The following is a 19,871-nucleotide window of genomic DNA, read 5'->3' on the forward strand; positions in this document are numbered from 1 at the left end:
AGACTTTGAGCTACCAGCTTTGTTTCCAGGAGTCCAGTGCCAAGTCTCTTCAGACAGTGACAGGATCTTCTGAGAATAAGTTCACCCTGAGTTCAGTGAATGCCCTCATGAAGATTAAATGGTTTAGGAAGCAAACAGAACCAATTGCTAGAAAGACATTGCCACCTGGTGTATTAACTGACTGAAACGGCAGGAGGAAAAAGGAAAACAAATAGGAAAATAATAGATGATGGTAATAAAGCAGCCATATACTCTCTGCATCCCTGTATTTCAACCTATGAGAAGACTGTCAGAAAAAAAAAAAACAAAAAAAACCACCAAGCTATTCAAACCTAATAATGTTTAAAACTGTGCACAAGTAAAACATACACTAAGATGCAGTCTGCAAGGTATGCAAACAATGAAAATATTTTGCTCAGATAGTTTAGATACAGAAGCTTCCTGGTATAATGAAGTGTTTTGGGATAAGAGAAGGCAGGCAGATAGAAAACAGACCTGTAAAGTACGCTAAATTGCTTCTTAGGCATGCCTTTTTATTCAACCTGTAACTGCTGATATTTAAGAGCATGAATAAAGAATGTAACAAAATATTGTAATGAGAAAAATATTTTGTAAAAATATGAACTGTTCTCTCTGTACCAAGCTGAAAGGTTTTTGAAGATACAGTATATCAAGTGATGTGACATTTATGAAAATAAAGAGTCAAGCTGTTGAAAATTGTGCTTTTTTTCATTTATTTTGACGGAGTGACAAAAACCCATATAAGGTAGCATTAGCTACAGTTCAACACATTCAGAAACAAGTCACATAAATAAAGGTTCATGCTTCTGAGCCTATTAAAATTATTTTGTTTCAGACACACCTGATAAGCTGAAGACCCCAAGGATTCTAGTGTCAGCTATCTTACCTGTATTTATCACGATCAGATTATAGACTTGACTAAAAGAAATTCATACATTGGCAAAAATTGAGAGTTACTAATACAGATTGACTGGGACTCCATTGGCCAATATACTGCCAAACTCCTTATGATGTGATTGGGTAGTCTAAAAACACCATTTAACAAGGGGAAAGAGGTGAGGAGTTAAATAATACATACACCTCATCTACAGCTTTACTTTGCTTTCTGCTCAGGTAAGAGTGAACTTCAGTAATTCAAACCTGAGGACTATAAAAAGAAATTTTGCATTTGAAGAGGAAATAAGATATCTGAAGTATTTCTGCAACTTCCACACAGAGAAAGTGACCGATGCATTGTTGAATCTTCATAATACTGAGAAATTTAGATTTATTATATTAATGGATTAAGTCCGATAATCTTTGCAAACTCAACTTTAAAATTAATTATGATTAGAACAGAGGAAATATGGATATCCAATGCCAAATGTAATTGTATAACTAAAGAGAACAGTGACTCCCTTTACAATCAGAATTATTTATAAATTGGTATCAGGGGAAAAAAAGAGAGACACAAAACATAAAAATGTCCCTGCCTACGAGCCTTAAAAAGCTACACAAAACCAAGAATGTCCTACAGGTGAAATAAATGTTAAATAAACATTAAATTATCTATAAGTTATGACATAAGCCATCAGTGTAATGCCAAACAGTGCCATTCTAAAGCAGATGCAGGAGGGACTCTCTCATTTCCAAATTCATAACCACGAAAAAGAAAAATTACATTATCAAACATACCACAATTTACATTAGACCTCACATCTAAACATGTCACTATTCATGTAGTAATTTAAGCAAATAAAAACTTGCCAAGACCTGCTCTAGCTTGGCATTGAATTAGCCCTGCAGGATGCAGTTCTGTTATGAAGTACACTGACAAAGTCTGGTGTAGGAAATCCCCCTTCTATTGCAGTTGCTTGCAAAATAAAGCTTTTAAGAAAGGTGGCATTGGAACAAATGTAAAGAATTGAAAATCAGTTGTTTAAAGAATACATTTTAGTGAAATAATTGAAAAGCTGCAAGTTGGTTTTCAACACTGAGAAAAAAGGAAGAATGGAAAGCTTAAGTCCTCATTGCTCAGTTACCTGTGGTTCTGTAGGTGACAGAACCTGTTAAAGGTGGCTTTCTAGGTCCAGTTTAACCAATGTATGTGAATTCAATCATCTCTATTTGCTTACACAGAATAATAATTTTCAACCCATCTCCTTCAGAAAGGCATTCCTGGAATTCCTTCTACCCATGCTTGAAAACTTAATTCTGAGTAACACACAAAAAAAGCAGGAAATTATTTATGTGTTTGCAACTAACTAACTGTATCAAACTCTTCATCAAGAGTAAAGAAATCTGAATGTTCCGATCCATTAGACTATTCATGCAACTTGGGGACTCATTTGCGTTCCTTTCCACAGCTGATACAGAGATATCGATATAAATGTATCCTGCAGGCATTTTAAGCCTCACTTTATTAGATGTTCACTTAATATGACAGAATTTAGCAGCAAATTCCACTGAAAATGTATAAAAGCAAAACATAGCCCAATCACTATTTTTACTTATATGTTGAATGTATGGGATGGTTAACTGGTATTTTTATTATTATTTTAAATTTACTTTGTAGCAACTTCATACTTTTACAACACATTCAAGTGCGCTGATAAAAATTCTCCTTTGCTTTCTACAGTAAATTGAAATAAGCAACTCTACTCTATAAATATATGCAAATTTTTAATACCCATTATAACAATTACGATAGTAATTTAATAATTGGACTACAGTGATCGTCATAAAAAAATGTTTAAATCCTTCTATTTCGCAGCAGGTGCCAGTGTATGGTTTTTGATATATCATACATACAAGTGCTTGAGAAGGTCCTTTTAATTCTGACCTTTTTTAGAGGTAACTTAGTAAACTGGTAATAAGTGAACTGACTTCTATGTGTCCTAGGGATGTCATGCTTTAATATAAACCTGATTTTCTGGGTTTGGATTTGTTTTATTCTATCAGAAACTTGCCTACAAAGAACATGCATGGGACTAGGGCTACCACAAAACTCTTTGGAACCATATTAGCAGGAGACAGATTCAAAAATATTTTATGCATTTGTACTGCCTATATGCGTAGGTACTATTATACTTGCCCATTTATGAATAACAGGAATAAATAACAAAAGTGATCCAATTATTGAAACCAGAAGAAAAGTCCATAAGAACATTCGATCAAGCACCTGAGCAATAAACTTCCAGTCTTCAACAACCTAAAACCAAAGAGCATAAGAGTTGTTCAGTATATGCGAGAACAGGTAAAAATATAGTACCAAACCCCTGTAATTCTTAATTGCTTTACAGTACCCTTTTTTTCCAATCAGGTCCATTTGGTAACCCTCTTTAACAGCTTCTTATAATTACACTGTGAGCTAGAACAGGAACAAACTTCCCTCTGTGAAGACTGGTAAGCTACATAGAGCAATACTAGATTTTAATACAGAAACCAACCCTGACAAGCACCGAACATCCTCAGCTACAGAGAGACAAAAATCAGTATGCAATTTTCTAACATGCTGCAGGATTTAGGATTCATGGCACAGCTTCATCATCAAGTGGAATTCCCAGCAGGAGCTAGAAGCAAAAGTTGTAAAACAAACCAACCAACCAACATTAAAAAACAAACCACAGCCACAAACAAACCAACCCACACACAACAGCACCACACCACACACAGAACAGTAGACAGCAGCTGTTACATGCAAGATCCGAAAGCTGTGAAGTTACTGCTGCACGGAATTATACACTAGGGAGAACAGTCATAGTACTTTCATAACTATTTTCCTTTTCAATAGGATTATTCATGCCTATATACAGTTTTGCAAGTATAGCAAAGTTTGCAAGTCCAAGCAAATTAAAACCCTGCCAAACGATTGCCTTTGATTCAAACTGTAGCTAGCCATGTTTCCAAAGCTTCCTTAGAGATAAGGCTACAACAGCACTGCTGTGTAGTTTTTAATGAATGCAATGAAAGCTTGCATTCTCCGGAGCCCAAATAACAAAATACAACTGAATCCCCAGTCAGCTGTATATTAACTTCTGAGGTTTAGAGTCACAACATCATACCTCAAAACCAAAATACTCATCACCTCTCATCACTCACAGTCAAATAGAGTAAGTTCAGTAAAAGAAAGAAAACCAACCCTTAATTTACAGGAAATTATGTATTTAATAGTAAACTATTCTATTTGTGTTGTTTTTTCAATGCAGGGGTATTTGATGCTGTTCTAACTGTAAAGTAGATACATTTATTCAAAATCTAGGAGGATCTTTTGTGATGATGTCAGAATTGAGCCCTGAGAAGGTACATCAGAGGAATCCACTCTCAACAACCAGCAACTTTTGAGGGCAGTCATTTCTGTACAAATGGAAAGAATCTCAGGCCTTGCCATCAGAAACAGATAGCAGTATCATCAGACCACACATCAAACTTTCATATTTCTACACTAACCTGAAAATAGCATTTAAGTCTCTGGTGTACTACCAGTGATAGTTTAAAAAGCAGGGAAAGAAAAGAGATTCATAATGCTCTTACCCAAATGGTGTAAACATCCATTAAGGATAACTCAGAGTGCAAATGCAGAGACTGAAAAAAAACCTCTGACATCTGATGTCACTCAGAGACAAATAATAATAAGGCTAGAAGAAAAGACTCAGGAAGGCATCTAGTCCATGTCTGATCTCAGCACAAAATGACCAACATATGGCTATAGCTTGTGTTTAAACTAGTAAAAGTTAAGGCATTAAAAACTGTTTTTATATGGATTTGAAAGCTGCAAAATCAGGCTTAGCATTATTTAATCAGAAAATCTAAGGGAAATCCATTTTTCAGATAGCATTCAGGTACAACATTAAAAATATCTATTTCTCTCATCATGAAAATAACACCCAGCAGCACTGCAGGGAACAATTACAGTACAAGTATCTCTGAGAATGTGTCATTAACAACAAGAACTTTCCAGAAGAAAGCAAAAGACTTCAAGGAACTCAAGGGCCCATGGACTCTATTGTATCAGACCAGTATCTGTAAGAATTCTCAGTATTGTACCATACTTGCACTACTTTCCGGTGGAAATAATTACATAGCTTCCAGTGAAGTACAAAACCTGGAAATCTCGTAGCACATATTCAATATGCAACTGCATAGTAAACAATTACTTGGCTTTCTAATTTCAAGTTTCACAAAAATCAGTGTAACATGACTAATACACCTACCTCGCGAACTTCGTTCTCCTTCATAACATGTCTTGTAATATATCGGATAGAATCTAGAGCTGCTTCCAAGGTGTTCCTAGATGGTTCTGATCCATTCACGTTTCCCGTTTCCTCCTTCTGCGCAAAGTATCTGTCTACATGACTTCTCATGCAAAGCAGCTTGGGAAGTTTGTGAAGAAATATCTTGCGAACCCAAGGTGCCATAGCATTGTGTGTAGATGAAGAGCGATGATGAATATTGATAGCAAAGACAGTTATCACAATGGACAATGTCACAAATATCATAGTAAACACCAAGTACTCTCCTATAAGTGGGATAACTTTAGAAGATGATGGAATAATCTCTTCAATAACAAGAAGAAAAACAGTCAAAGACACTAGTACTGAAGTGCAGAGTGAAATTTTTTCACCTTCATTTGAAGGAAGATAGAAGACAAGGACAGTTAGAAATGAAAGTCCAATACAAGGAATAATGAGAAACAACGTGTAAAAAAGTGGCAAGCGTCTAATTATAAATGAATATGTAACAAAAGGATACCAGCAGCATCCATCAGTCCTATTTCCTTTGCTCCCTGTTGCAGTCACTATTTCCCATTCTCCATTATCAAAAAAGTCTCTCTTGTCAACATCATAATCTTCAAGAATTATATCGACCTGTGAGCCATCGTAAGTCCAGGAACCAAATTTCATAGAGCAGTTTTGGAGGTCAAAGGGGAAGAACGTTACATCAATAGTGCAAGAACTTTTGTAGTTTGCTGGCGGAGTCCAGGCAATGGTGCCATCATATTTTACCACAGTTTTTGTAGATGTTCCCTCAAAACGTCCATCTGCACTGAAAAGAGAGAGATATACACATGCAATTACAATGTGCGGGTGTGGGTGTGTGTTTTTAAACAAGAACATATGTTTTGTTATTTTCATTTCAGCTGTTTAGCCCTTTTCCCCCTTCATAGCCAACATTTTGTATTTTGTTCATAGTCAACTTTCTCACACACATAAACAGCTTTGGAAGAGTGAAGAATATTTTCAAGTCACAAAAAGATCCGTGCAACCTTCTGTGGTCCCAATGACTTATGCAAAAGATTCTTAAAATCCTGACCTGTAACAGCATGACCAAACTCTAATGTTTCTATTGGTAATACGGGAAGAAGTGGAAATAAACTTTTCAAAGAGACTAGAAATTCCATACAGAGGCAAAGCAAAACATGTAAGCATTTAACACAGCAACAAAATCCATTTGCATTCTGTCACGGAGGCACCCCGAGGTTAGTTTAAGGGACAACAGGGTCCAAAACAACTTTTATTAAACCGGTGAAAAACAGGGTTTTAGCACTCCAAAGTGACTTGAATACAGGTTCAGATATCAGTTGAGTAAATTATTAAGGGGCAGTAACTAATACGACTGGAGGTCCACAGAGCGTATGCACGTGGCTTCATGAAAAACAATGCCGGAGCTGTCCCTGAGTCTGGGAAGAGTACACACTTGCCTGAACACAGTGTGGGATTATTTTAAAGGGATACACGTACTCATATTGAGTACGGAAAGTGTACACTCGCAATTCTGTGAGGATTAATTTATAATACACTCGCAATTCTGCGAGGAGAAATACATGTGCAAATATGCACGGAACACTACATGTGCTTACGTGGAAGCATGGGAGGAAAATACACTCACGATTATGCGAGGAAATAATTTATACACGTGCTCGTATTGAGCACGGAAAGTATGCATACAAATGTGCATGGAAAGTATAAATACACGTGCAAATGTGCATGGAAAGTAGATACACTCTCAATCCTGCAAGGGTTAATTTTACTCACACACATAACGGCAAGGCAAGCAGAGCCTCTGTCCCGGGGTGGGGAGGGGGGAAGTGGCTCCTGGCAGCAGCAGCTCAGCTCGTAACTCCAAAAGGATCGCGTGCAAAGGGTGGGCCTTGACAAGAATCCTGTTTTTATAGTCTGATCAGATCTGGCTGTAGGCATTCCAGAAGCTTCTCTGCACCCCCACACTGGCTGTGGGGTGCCCCTGAAGCTTCCAAACATCCCCCACACTGGCCATGGGCACCCAGCGGCTCCCCGGTGCCTCTGCGTTCCCTTCTCCTCTCTCTTAATGACCCTGGCCAGCGGGCTTTGGGGTCAAACAAAAGAAGCTGTCGGCCTCAAGCAGCAGAGAGAGAGGGAGATGTGTCTACGCCTTCCATATCGAAGGAAGGGAGGGGGAGAGAGGAGGGGGGTTGCATTCTGCCACACATTCAGAGGCAAATTCTTCCACACATTCTTAGCTCTACTAAATGTACACACATCATCTATCCAATGAGCCTCCCAGAAGCACCTTGGATGGTAAAGTTAGAAAGCAAATGTATTTTATGAGAAAAGATAGAAATCTTACTTGTCATACAGCACGATATCTGGAATCCAAATAGAATCTGATGGGACACGAATAGACGTTATTCCAGCATAGTCTTCAGGATTCCACCTTAATTTTACATCTACCCATTCCTGTGGATAAGTGAGACGTAAAAATCATTATTATTGTGAAGTTGATTTAAGCAGGGCAAGACTGCCTTTTAATCTATTTTCATCCAATTCAAAAAAGTAATCAAACTGGCTTCTAAAATTTGCATACAACAGTGAATTTGCTGAGCAGACATCTATTTACCTCATCCAATATTTGTTTCTAATTTTAAGAGGAAAGGAAGTAGCTCAAACAAAATAATTTAGTAAGCTAGTAAGTATAATCAGGGTCTGCAAACATTCTTCTAAGTTAAATCAGGAATGATTTGTGAGCAGCACTTCCCAAGTTAAGAGTTGCCACTAGGCTTTGCATTGAGCTTGAGGTTCTTTTCTGTCCATAAACAAGTATTTTTAATCACAGAATCACAGAATGTTTGGGATTGGAAGGGACCTCAAAAGATCATCCAGTCCAATCCCCCTGCTGGAGCAGGAACACCCAGATGAGGTTACACAGGAAGGTGTCCAGGCGGGTTGGAATGTCTGCAGAGAAGGAGACTCCACAACCCCCCTGGGCAGCCTGGGCCAGTGTCTGGCACCCTCACTGAGAAGAAGTTTCTTCTCAAATTTAAGTGGAACCTTTTGTGTTCCAGTTGGAACCCATTACCCCTTGTCCTATCATTGGTTGTCACCAAGAAGAGCCTGGCTCCATCCTCCTGACACTCACCCTTTAGATATTTGTAAACATTAATAAAGTCACCCCTCAGTCTCCTCCAAGCTCAGGAGCCCCAGCTCCCTCAGCCTTTCCTCTCACGGGAGATGCTCCACTCCCTTCATCATCTTTGTTGCCCTGCACTGGACTCTCTCCAGCAGTTCCCTGTCCTGCTGGAACTGAGGGGCCCAGAACTGGACACAATATTCCAGATGTGGTCTCACCAGGGCAGAGTAGAGGGGCAGGAGAACCTCTCTGACCTACTAACCACCCCCCTTCTAATCCACCCCAGGATGCCATTGGCCTTCCTGGCCACAAGGGCACAGTGCTGGCTCATGGGCATCCTGCTGTCCACCAGGACGCCCAGGTCCCTTTCCCCTGCGCTGCTCTCTAATAGGTCATTCCCCAACTTATACTGGAACCTGTGGTTGTTCCTGCCCAGATGCAATACTCTACACTTGCCTTTGTTTTACACATACCTGTTTCAACCAAACATTCGTTGTCATCAATTGATTTTTCTCATCCTATAAAAATGAAGCATATTTTATGAGAAAAAAAATCTGCATACAGGAAGCAGCTGCTTTAGTTCAGAGGTCTGTAATTTAAAATACAAAACACACTTCTAAAAGCATTTCAAAGATGTTTATATGAAAACTTCTAAAACAATTACGACATTTGATTATTTAACTGTTAAAAGTGATATTTTCCCCTTCTGTGTCCCTTTCCTCCCTTCCATTTTTTATTTAACTGTATTTTATGCGGTCTTACCATTTCTCTATGGAAACAAAGGAACAGCCACAACATATGGAAGAAAAACTCCTCTTATAAATTCAATTTGAAAATAATATTCTGAAGTAAATAAATATTGGGGTGGGGGGCAAAAATCTGGTTGATCTCCTTAACTTCACCGGTAATGACAAGAGAATCTTTATTACTATGGATGCGACATATCTGAAGGCTCAGAGGGCTTTTTGCTGCTTAAGGGGGGAAAAGAGCAGTATTTGCAACTATTCCTGAATTTTACAGAAATGAAACTGATAAAGTTTAAAAATAGGAGGGTTTCCCATTGAATAAATAAAAGTACAATTTCCTAGGCTTAAGAATTTCACTTTTTTCTGAAAACTCCACTAAAATTAATAGCCATCTTCTCAACCTCTTTGTGAGCTCTCTTCATGTCCTCATCTACGATACATTTTTTTTATTACACTGATCATTTTAAAGGTTTAATCTATTGTGTTTAAGCTAAAATATGCACAAGTATTTCCTATGACATTATGTCCAGAATTTTAAGAAGGAAAAAAATAAACTTATTTAATATACATACCACATCTACCAGCTGAGAGATTGCAAGGCCAAACTTTATTTTTATTGTGTCATTCAAGCGTTCTACTGGACGAACCCATCTTTGATAGTCTTCAAATAAATGTTTAAACAAACGATCTTCACTTTTAGCAATAAGAGAAGGTTCAGATACACCTATATAAAACAAATACTTTATTAACATTGATTCAAATGAACAGTCTACATCTGCATTCCTGGTTCCAAATATCTACAGTTATGTTTATGCAGAGTTAAATTTCTCATCCCATCCCCTTTTCTCTAGAAGCATGGGAAAAGGTCTTGGAAGTAGAATTGTATGAAATTAGCTGGTTTTATTAACATGTCCATACCACTCTCACACTTTCAAAGTCTATGACTCAATAATATTTTAGCAATAATATAGGCAAAATGCACTTATATAATTTACCTGGTGCCACATAATTACGGAACTCCTCTAAAACTGAAAGCTTACCTATGAGGGACTGAAGTTCTATCACTCTAGAACAAGGTGATACTTTTTAAAAATCTACATCCACACTATACAGGTCTCTAGTATATTGCATAACTTCTATTCCACTTCAAAACATCAGTCTAGTCACATTTTATACATTATTTCTTCTAGTGTTTTGTCACATCTATGATGTATAAATTTTGCAGTACTTGTAAAGCACTTTTTCCCCACACTATTTTGTATCTTAAACACATGTGCCAATCTATTTACCAGTCTATCCTCTACCTATCCTAATGTTATACTGACTGAAAGGCACTTCTCTAGTTAAGAAGTACTTCACACTCAGTTACTTTTTTTTCATAGCTATCAAGGAGACATTTCAATGTCTGGAGTCCAACTGATGATCTGGAACAACCAAAATCTTTGTACATCTTACAAATAAGTACAAACTAAATGACTTCTTTCATCTCCTGAGAGAATAGAACACATGGCAGAGCTTGGGGCAGGAAAAAAAAAAAAAAAGTAGATGTAGAAACTCCAAGCAGAAAGCAGCCTGGACTTTAAGAGAGATATGCAACTTGTCTTACAGTATCTCATCAAGAAACTGTTCTCCTTTATCTTTGTGAATCCACAGAAAAAGTACTTTTTACCAACATGGTCTCACTGAAGTATATCAGTAGAAACTCTGTTACCCTCCCAAAAAGGCAAAGTTTAAGGTTTCTCTATTATGAAAGCTCAGGCAAAAAATTATATACCCTAAATGACAAGAGAAGGACAAACTTATGGAAGATACAGAGAGAGGGGAGGAAAAAAGGCAAGATCCTTGTCTAGCTAAGTAACTGGAGCACAAACAGCCTCCAAGGGCCCTGTGAAAGCCCTGACGCCACCGCCTCGAGGAGCAGCACAAGCTGCACACGTCACCTGGGAGGGAATAGCTCCAAAAAGGTCTCCAATTCCCAGAGAGAAGTCAAAGCAACCACCAGAAGACATGAACATACAGCTCTACACAAAGATTTTTACTACTCACCAATTTTATTTAAACCAACTGAAGCTACTGCCCTAAAAAGACCTAACAATGATTATAGTCAGTCTAAGGGACAGAGTAAACCAAAGAAAGATGTTCACAACCATATCTTTTTAATGTAGATTATACCATTACATAAATGTATGGCGTGACCTCTCTAGAAATGATGTGGTCCCTAACAGCATCCATCTAAAAAAAGATCTATCAGAAAAGCACCAGAGAATGGCATAAACAGATTAAAAACAGAGATAGTCATCCATACAAGGAGAGATTTAAAAGATTAACATCATTTTGTTTGGAGAGGAGATGAATTTAGTGAACATAAGTGAAGTAGATAAAGCAGTGAACAATACACGAAGAAAAAAACCACTGATTGTATTTAGCCTTTCTCATAAATGGCACAGGAAACAAAAGCATTGATTAAAGGCAGTACAAACAATTTCTACTTGAAGTTCATTACCATAAACATCTGGCGAATCAGAGATGAGACATTGAAGAGCCCTAAAATTTTAGAATTGCACAGGATTATTAAATTGTCCATTATGTCAAGTAGTATCATATTTGCATAGGCCATCAGTTCTCATTTCAACACAACCTGCAAAATCTACCTCAGAATCTGACCAACAGTTTGATGGCTTGTGTTTGTTGCAGACACTTAGCTCACACCATTTAAACCATTAATTTAGATGGTCCTAAGCTGGTGCTGTGTGACTGCTACCACTGCAGCCCAGACAACTGAGACAGGCAGCGTTCAGTTCCCTCCCACCCAGCAAAGTGCTCTGGTGACAGCAGCAGCTTCGTGCTGCAGGACACTGCGCTGACAGATCCTTCGGACAAAACACCACTGCGCTGCAGAGCCCAGCCCCAAGAGAACTCCCTGCCTCCCACGCTGCAGGTTTGGGGCAGCACAGTCGAACTATTATTATGGATACTAACTGGATTTTCTCTGAAATTTTCAAGTGGGAGCAAAAGCAGAACATAGACCAGGATTAGCAGAGAGGGAGCAGCAGGATTCCTTTCCTCCCCAAACCTCCCCACACTAACACACTGCTGAGTGGCTCCTGTCACAGGCCAAATCAGCATCCAGCAATACAATGTTATACACAAGTTACCTGAAGAGCTGTTAGGCCAAAATATATTTATTTTCACTGACACCTTAGGTTCAGTGTATCTTCATTAGCCAAGGATTTTTTCTTACTTGTAACTATACATAGATTTGCCAAGCCTTGCTTTTCACAGGCAACCAAAAGAATGCTTCCCGAACACACAACTTAATTTCTCTACTTCAGTATCCCTATTTCCTGAATTATAAATGGTTTTGTGTGTATTTCAGCTTAATGTTTCATAAATACTTGATTTTTGTATTAGCATTAATTACATTTCCCTTGTACAGTTACATCTCCCAAGTGAATTTTCTGTACAGTTTGAGAATGACTAGGCAACTTGGTATTGTCTCTCCATTAACTGACCTTGAAGCAATGCAGAGGCAAAGTTGCACTTTCACCATTTCTGTGTTCCTGTAAGGTGACCTCTTGCACAGCACCACAGTATCTTCAGGATACCTGCTGTTTCCAGATAAAGCTTCTCTGAAAACACAGGGTCTTCTCTGCTATGCTAAACAGGAACATGTTCCTTTACCACTTTTGTAAACTTCCAGAATTTTTTTCAAACATTTTACGCTCAGACCTACAGTATACTTACTGATTTATTAACATGACCATATTTCATAACAATATAGTTCAACTAATTTTTTTTCCTATCACAGACATATCCACACTTTTTCACATTCCTAGTTTATTCTGTTTAGTAATAAACGGGGTCATACTGGTCTATAAAAGGCAGTTTATGCAAAGGAGAACTTCATGAGGAGGCTTGAGATGGCAACAAACAATATGTTAAGAGTTGGCAAAAACTAAATAAATAACCACTCCTACCTTTCCATATTTAATAGGACCACACAGCTCACTTGTTACACAGACTACACATGCTTAATTTCTCTTTGTCATGTGTCTGCATGCTTTTAAGATTATAACAAAGGGTGTAATTCTGAGTTACTTACTGGTGTTAACACCAATTAAAAAAAAAAAAATGAAGAACTGGTGGCAAGCAGAAAAAAAAGGTACAGAAGAGAGCAAAAGAGGTAAAATACAGTTAGTGGCTTAAGGCGTCAGACGAGCTATGCTGTCTGGATACAGGCTGAAAGAGGTTAAAACCTACAACTAGCAAGATTAGCAAACAACCTGCAGTACAAGTCTCATACTAAATCAGGTGGTAAGAGATTATGGAAACACTCACCCCTACTAGCTCACTGTGCTAAAACAACCTAAAAGATTTGTAGCTTCAAAGAGCAATTCTAAGTGTGCCTGTATTTGTGCAACTTTATTTTTGTGGAGGTCAGGCAGTCTAAGTCAAAGGTAGGCTCCCTATATTGTTCAGTGATGAATCCCAATGTTTACTTTATAATTTACACCTGAAACTCTTCTCTAATCACTCCCTCTCAGTGTGACTCTGTGTTTAGCAAAAAGAACCAGGCCACACGAGAAAATGCTGGATGGCCAAAATTTGAATTCTGCAAAAAGGAGACAAACATTTATGCACAAAGCAGACTAATGATTCATTTTTTTTAAACTCTGAAGTAGTTGGAGCACACTTTTGACAAAACAGTAAGTAGAAATTCTAATTAAACACTTGACCTAGGACACAATTGTATTTAAAAATTCAGTCCTAAACATTTAACAAACTTCTTTTATTGAAGTAGTTTGGAAGAGCTATTTAGAAAAGAAGAGGAAGCACTGCATGGGTCTTGGATTCATGAACAGCATGACAAAACATGCTCTGTGAATTTCACTAGTGCCACTGATGGCAGACTTTTAAAATGATCCAGATAAACTACAATGTTATTATTTTGTAAAATATCTTTTTACATTGTTTCTTACTGTGCCATTGTGGGACAAAGTTTCTAATTGATACAGTCCAGTGTCGATGATTTGAGGTTTTCTTTGGATTACTACTTGGTGCATTTTCAAGAGAGGTCCATAGGAGGAAAGGGTCACTTTTTAGAAGCCTATTGTTAAGATGTAAATTCAGAAGGAATATATATTACTAATGCAGATTCTTAACCATATACCACCACAATGAAAAAGAACGCTACTAAGGACAATTTGTAGTCAACATCGAGTTTAACAGTGTGCTATCCTAATATATAGACTTATCCACAAATCTAACTACTACAAACTACAATACAACTAATAGTTTGTCTGCAAACCAGGAAGGTACATTAAGATACAGTTGCATTCAGTACACTGGTGTTTTACTAAGATGACACTGTGATCTAAGCCTCACTTCACATTGTAAAGAATCTCTCACGACTACTTTATGAAGCAGAAAAGCTATGTAATATATTAAATAAAGTATAAAATGGAAGCTTTATTTCTTAACTGATTCCCCACTCCCTTTAAAAGGAGGGTGAGTCGTACTTTCTGTATGGTCTTCATTTTTTTTGTCTACTTTTCCTTCTGTGCTTTAGCAACTGCTGAGAATCCAGTCAGTAAGAGTAAAGCATGCAGTTAACAGTAACCATATACAGTGACCAAAATTCTTTACTAGAATGCCTGTAAGTCAAAGCAGGATTAGTAACACTAACCAATTTACTAAACAAAAATCAGAAAAGCCAGCTATTCCATCCTGTACTTCCTACAAGTACGGTTTTCTTCCTTGTTCAAAGAATAAAGGCAAAACTCATCACTATACCTACAAGCATGGAAGAGGTGGCTATTCATGACCATTTCTTGTAGGTGATTTTTTCACAAATCTGTTTTGTTTGCTTTTGTTCAGAGGTTGTCTTGCAATTTCAAAGGTTCAGAGTACAAAAGCAACAGCCTTGTACTTCTACCACTGTGTATTAATATTAATGCATGCCTGGCAGCTGCTACAGGAACTTTTTGCTTACTCTGGGGCTTTCAAGTTATTGGGAGGATTTCTGCCTTCTCTCTTATGTAGGACATCAATCTCCCACCAACCAGTAGCAAAATAAAATGACATATTGTGGACATGAAACTATCAAGGATTTTGAACTGCAGTATTGCTTGGCACTTACCAACATGAACAGAGCTACAAGAGCTGCACACAGAAAGCAGGGAAGACGTTTTTTACGTTCAACTCAAATTCAAGAGACTAAAATTTCCAGCTGGATAACTGGAAAATAGAATGAAACTATCCCCTAACAGCTTAGCATCAAGGGATAACTACAGTCCATATTAATGAATGCATGTACAAGTTTGACTAATAGCAGTATAATACAGTGTCATGTAGTTTGCAACTAATCAAGAAATAGACACAATCAGCCACAGATTGATGGTCAGTATTTAGATTAAGAGCTAGCCATAGCAGAAACCACTCCTTTCTGAATATCTGTACTACAGATTCTATTGTAAATACACACAACATGCCCAAGATCTTCCTGAACTCCATCGTGGAGCTATTGTCAGCAGTGGTCTTCTGATTAACAGCCACCTACAGCGCTAATGTCACACATCTACGGCATGGCACAGCATTTCCTTGGGAGTTCACACACACTAACACAACCCACTCAGTTTTCAGCAGACACCAGAACTGTGATCCTTCTACCTGCCCAGCAGCCTGGGGACATGAAGAGGCTGCCTCACGGTAAAAACTCTGGTCACTCTGAAGGCAGTGGGACTTTTTCTGTAGCAGATGCAGGATTTTGTAATCTCTCTATTGCTTTTAACCATTGCATCATTTTCACTTACTGTTGACCTGCCAGTAAAGACTGAAGATGGACTCTGAAGGCAGCACTGAGGAATGCTGAAAGCAAGCAGTAAGAGTGCCTATATAAGTGCGGATAGCACAAAGAGTAAAAGGAAGAAAAAATATGACTTAAAAGTAGAACCATTTATTTGTATAGATTTAGAGGGTATGCATCTTGGAAACAAACACAAATCCACAATTTATGGAAATAGGACCATTATACAAATAAGACACAGGCCTTGGGCTTCTCATGAGTTGACAGCGCAGCCCCGGGTGCTGCAGAAGTTGTACACTGGCATTATTTTCTGCCATTTTGCTGATGCAGCTCAAGTCCAGTCTCAGACACACTGGCACATGCAATCCTGCAGCTCACAGAAATCATAGACTCACTTTAGAGATCAGAAAGAGTAGATTTCAGAATATATACTGTCAGAGAAAAACCTGGTTTCATAGGGGGAAACTACGCAAGTACTTCCTTCTGCAGTTCCTTCCACAAATGACAGACATTTCTCCATAAATCAGCGCTCCCATTTTTCTTCTTAAAAATATCTAAAGAAAGCACAAAATACTTTAAGAGAAAAATCACAAAAAACATACAAGCAGGAAGGTTTGCAGCTTCCTGTTGGGTAGGGAGAAGGATCCAATCTGTTAAACTGAGTGGAAAATGTTTGGGTGCATGAACTCCCAAGGAAACACTATCACAGGTCTGCCGCATGGCACAGCAGCGTTAGAGGTGCTTGTTAATCTAAATTCAATTTCTGCATTTAAGTCACCTGTTAAAGATTCAGAGCAAGGAACAAAACTTACAATTTGACTGTATTTTAAACCAGCATGTATCTTGTCTTGTCAAGTCAGAGTTATCCAGGACAAAGTGCTAACTCGCCTTCAAGCTACTAACTAAAGGCAACACCAAGTTCCTTTACAAGCACTCTTAAAGTATCATAAAAACAAAGCCACATCCGTAAATCACTCCTACTCATTATAATGATTACTACACCACACACAAAGCAATACCTCTCAAATAATTTAAAATATATGTGCATGATACTCTAATGTGGGTTATTATTTCCATTTGCCCTATATTTTAATAATGTCTTTCATCTTCTTAATAGCAAATTTCATTTCAGAGGAAAAAAACTGTGGAAAAAAAATTTTAGCCTCACTACATATGATCAGTTCTCAATGAAATCAAACTGTTGGCGTGTGGCAAAAGGCAAAATTTGGCTTAACCTGACTGCAGGTAATTCCAAACCTTACACACCATATAATGTAACCTATTTTTTTCACATAATAATATCTTCTGTCATGATAAAAAGCAATACTTTGGTACTGAATCTCTTAAATCACATTTAGTAACAACAGACTGAGTTTTTGTATGTGGAATTAAAATTGGGACACCAATACAATTTACTTTCCTTAAACCATACTCAAAACAATTTTTTCAATGTTGAGCTAATACTTAAAACGTTAATTTTCAATTAATTTCCTTTCTGCTTGTAAGTACTGCAGTTACAACTTCAAGACACCGTGCAAAACTCTTACCAATGTAGCTATAATTTATATAAAAGCAATGTTTTCAAATAACTGTTTACAAATAATTATTTGAAAGAGTATCCATTTTGCTCCTTTAGTCTTTGTGTAATTTCATAAACACTTCAGCTTCATTTGCTATTTTCCATCCTTCAACTCTGAAAGTTACAACCTTATTGAATTACAAGACCAGCTCTTTTGAAATCAAAGAAATAATGCATGACAAAACTACAGAGAATTTTGTAATCAATTCTTGAAAGCCATTTTTACGTGCAGCCAGATCCATGTGCAATATTGCAATTATTAAAATATATTCTGTAAACTTAACTCCATACCAGCTATGAATACAAAGAACATGTACCACAAATCTACAACTGCACCTCGTCTGAGTAAGCAAACGGAGCAAAAAAACTAAAAGCTGACATTTCCAAAGCATTATATGTTAATTTTAAAAGCATAAAACTGTGTAACGAAGTGTGTGGTAGTAAAGAGTGATGCGCACCTGAAAAGCTCCAGTTTGGCAAAGGCATTTTCCCCTCTGTTGCAACAGGGGCAGCTCTGGTGACCCCGTTCTGGAGGGTCACGTTCATTTTTGTTACAAACTCGCAGAAGTCCTGCAACCCTCACCTCAGCACACCTCAGCCACACCCCCACTTCACCCCGAAATTTCAGCCTCGTCTTGCAAAAGTTGATAGCGTGGAAAACGAAGCGCGGTGCGTGGCCGCCTCAGCGCGGGCAGCGTTTCCCCCACACGCAACGCCCGCCTCATTTCTCCACACGAACCGCGCTCCCTCCCGCCCGCGCTCCCCGCCGGGGCCGGGCTGCAGCCGGCGGCCCCGAACAGCCCCCTGCGCTCCGGTGCAACCTCCCCCTATCCCCGCACAACGGCACATTCACACGAAAGCCGGGGTTCAAGAGGGCTCGTAACTCCCCGCTTCTCTCCGAAGCGTCTGCCCGCCGCCCACCCCGTCCCGAGCCGCCTTACCCGCGTAAGGAGCGCGGGCGGCGGGGCCGGCTCCGGGCTGGCCGAGAAAGGGCGCGAAGAGGCAGGTGAGGAGCAGCAGGGATCGGCCGCAGAGCGAGCGGCAGCAGCGCAGCCGGGCTCCGAGCTCGGCCATGGCTGGGACACGGCCCCACGGCGAGCTGGGCGCGCAGCGCTGGGTGCCGCTCCTCGCGGGCGGCGCTGGCCACGCCCCCGGGCAGCCGTGAGGGGCGGCGAGGGGCGGGAGCCGTTAGAACGGTTGGCGGCGCGACCCTCGGCGAGGTGGCGTCCCGGGTCGGTTTTCCCCGCAGCCAGTTCCGGAGGTGGCCCAGAGGGAGCAATTTCTAGCCCCGCGCTGTGTGAGACTGGCCGGACGGTCCCGCCGCCGGCTGTGGGCCTCAGCGGCCCCGCTTGGGGCGGGAACCGGCCATCGCCCCCTCCCCCCCACCGCCCGTCTGTCAGGGGACGGTCCCTGTGAGGGAGGCGGCGGGAAGGAGCTCGGTGGCAGGTACCTGAAAGGAAAAGCCGCGGTCCTAATGCAGACCTGCGGCACGGTCCCGCCGCTGGCACAGCCGAAGCGAAGGCTCCTCCAGGGCTGGGGTCGCTGCTCCGGCCTCCCCCGGCCATGCTGCAACGTAACGCTGAGTAACAGCGGTAAAGCCACCTGCGTCAGCAGCTGCTGCTTATAAACCAGGCTTTTGGGGAGGGTATATGTTTAAGTTAATTTTAGTGAATGGGGAAAATATTAAACTAATTTTTAACTCCCATTCCATAGGAAATAGTATGGTGGGTTTTTTTTTTAAGTTTCTAAATCAGAATGTTTTCGAACTTTTAATCAAAAATAGATAAAATGATGTAAGCTAAAAAGACCTAAGATATTTCCACCTTTATGTCTATTGTAGTTATCCAACATACATAATGAATAGTCTACAAAAACCCACCCTTTTTTTTTCTAGATCAGCTAAATCAAAAGCTGTTACAAGAGGCAACCTTAAATGCACTAAGCTGTGAAATATAATTAGTGATTTTTCCTAAATCATCCTAATAGAAATATACAGTGTACACCTTGCACTGTAGTAGAGCAGGTAGTAGAAGCAGCTGGCATGAGTGCATTTTATATATTTACGGTACTGTTTAAGATTTTTACAGAGAGAAGAGATTTGGAAAGAGGGGCTGAGTGGCTTTACACGGTGTAAATCAGCTGCTACATGAAAAGCTTCCTCTGAAAAAATGGATCTTATTCAACACAAATAATTTTAGAAACTTTGTACCTTCCTAAAATGAGCATTACCCAAAGTAGTAATTTCATTAAGCATGTTGTCAGTTATCAAAATTATTTGATATGGTGTTTATCTTATAGAAAAATAGTGCATCTCTTTGTGTAAATCATGAATCATTTCAATGACTGAAACAGAGTA

General features: G+C 39.2%; 1 protein-coding gene across 3 annotated transcripts; it reads right to left on the reverse strand.

Moving 5' to 3' along the window:
• Positions 1-230: 230 nt before the first annotated feature.
• LOC309443657 (neuronal acetylcholine receptor subunit alpha-5) lies at positions 231-19,055 on the reverse strand. Of its 3 annotated transcripts, none has more exons than XM_082060791.1 (6): positions 18,966-19,055; positions 9,704-9,855; positions 8,859-8,903; positions 7,606-7,715; positions 5,214-6,045; positions 231-3,211 (listed from the first exon to the last, which is right to left on the reverse strand). In XM_082060791.1, exons 3-6 carry the CDS (start codon positions 8,883-8,885, stop codon positions 3,050-3,052), a joined length of 1,131 nt encoding a protein of 376 aa, XP_081916917.1. In that variant the 5' UTR covers positions 8,886-8,903; positions 9,704-9,855; positions 18,966-19,055; the 3' UTR covers positions 231-3,049. The 3 variants fall into 3 exon arrangements, with proteins under 3 accessions (XP_081916917.1, XP_081916916.1, XP_081916918.1); XM_082060790.1 differs by lacking the exon at positions 18,966-19,055 and adding an exon at positions 18,457-18,615; XM_082060792.1 differs by lacking the exons at positions 231-3,211; positions 18,966-19,055 and adding an exon at positions 18,457-18,615 and having other exon boundaries at positions 5,220-5,372; positions 5,752-6,045.
• Positions 19,056-19,871: the final 816 nt, after the last annotated feature.

This window comes from Streptopelia decaocto, assembly GCF_964273445.1.
Source record: "Streptopelia decaocto genome assembly, chromosome: 9".
NCBI classification, from domain to species: domain Eukaryota; kingdom Metazoa; phylum Chordata; class Aves; order Columbiformes; family Columbidae; genus Streptopelia; species Streptopelia decaocto.

Excerpts from the sequence above, each read along its gene's own strand:
- LOC309443657 (XM_082060790.1), bottom strand. The coding sequence starts at position 18,589 with ATGGCCGAGCTCGGAGCCCGGCTGCGCTGCTGCCGCTCGCTCTGCGGC. Across the intron at positions 8,904-9,703 it reads TCTCTCAGCTGGTAGATGTG|GATGAGAAAAATCAATTGAT; the intron begins GTATGTATATTA and ends TCATTTTTATAG. Across the intron at positions 3,212-5,213 it reads AGGAGAACGAAGTTCGCGAG|GTTGTTGAAGACTGGAAGTT; the intron begins GTAGGTGTATTA and ends CTTTGGTTTTAG.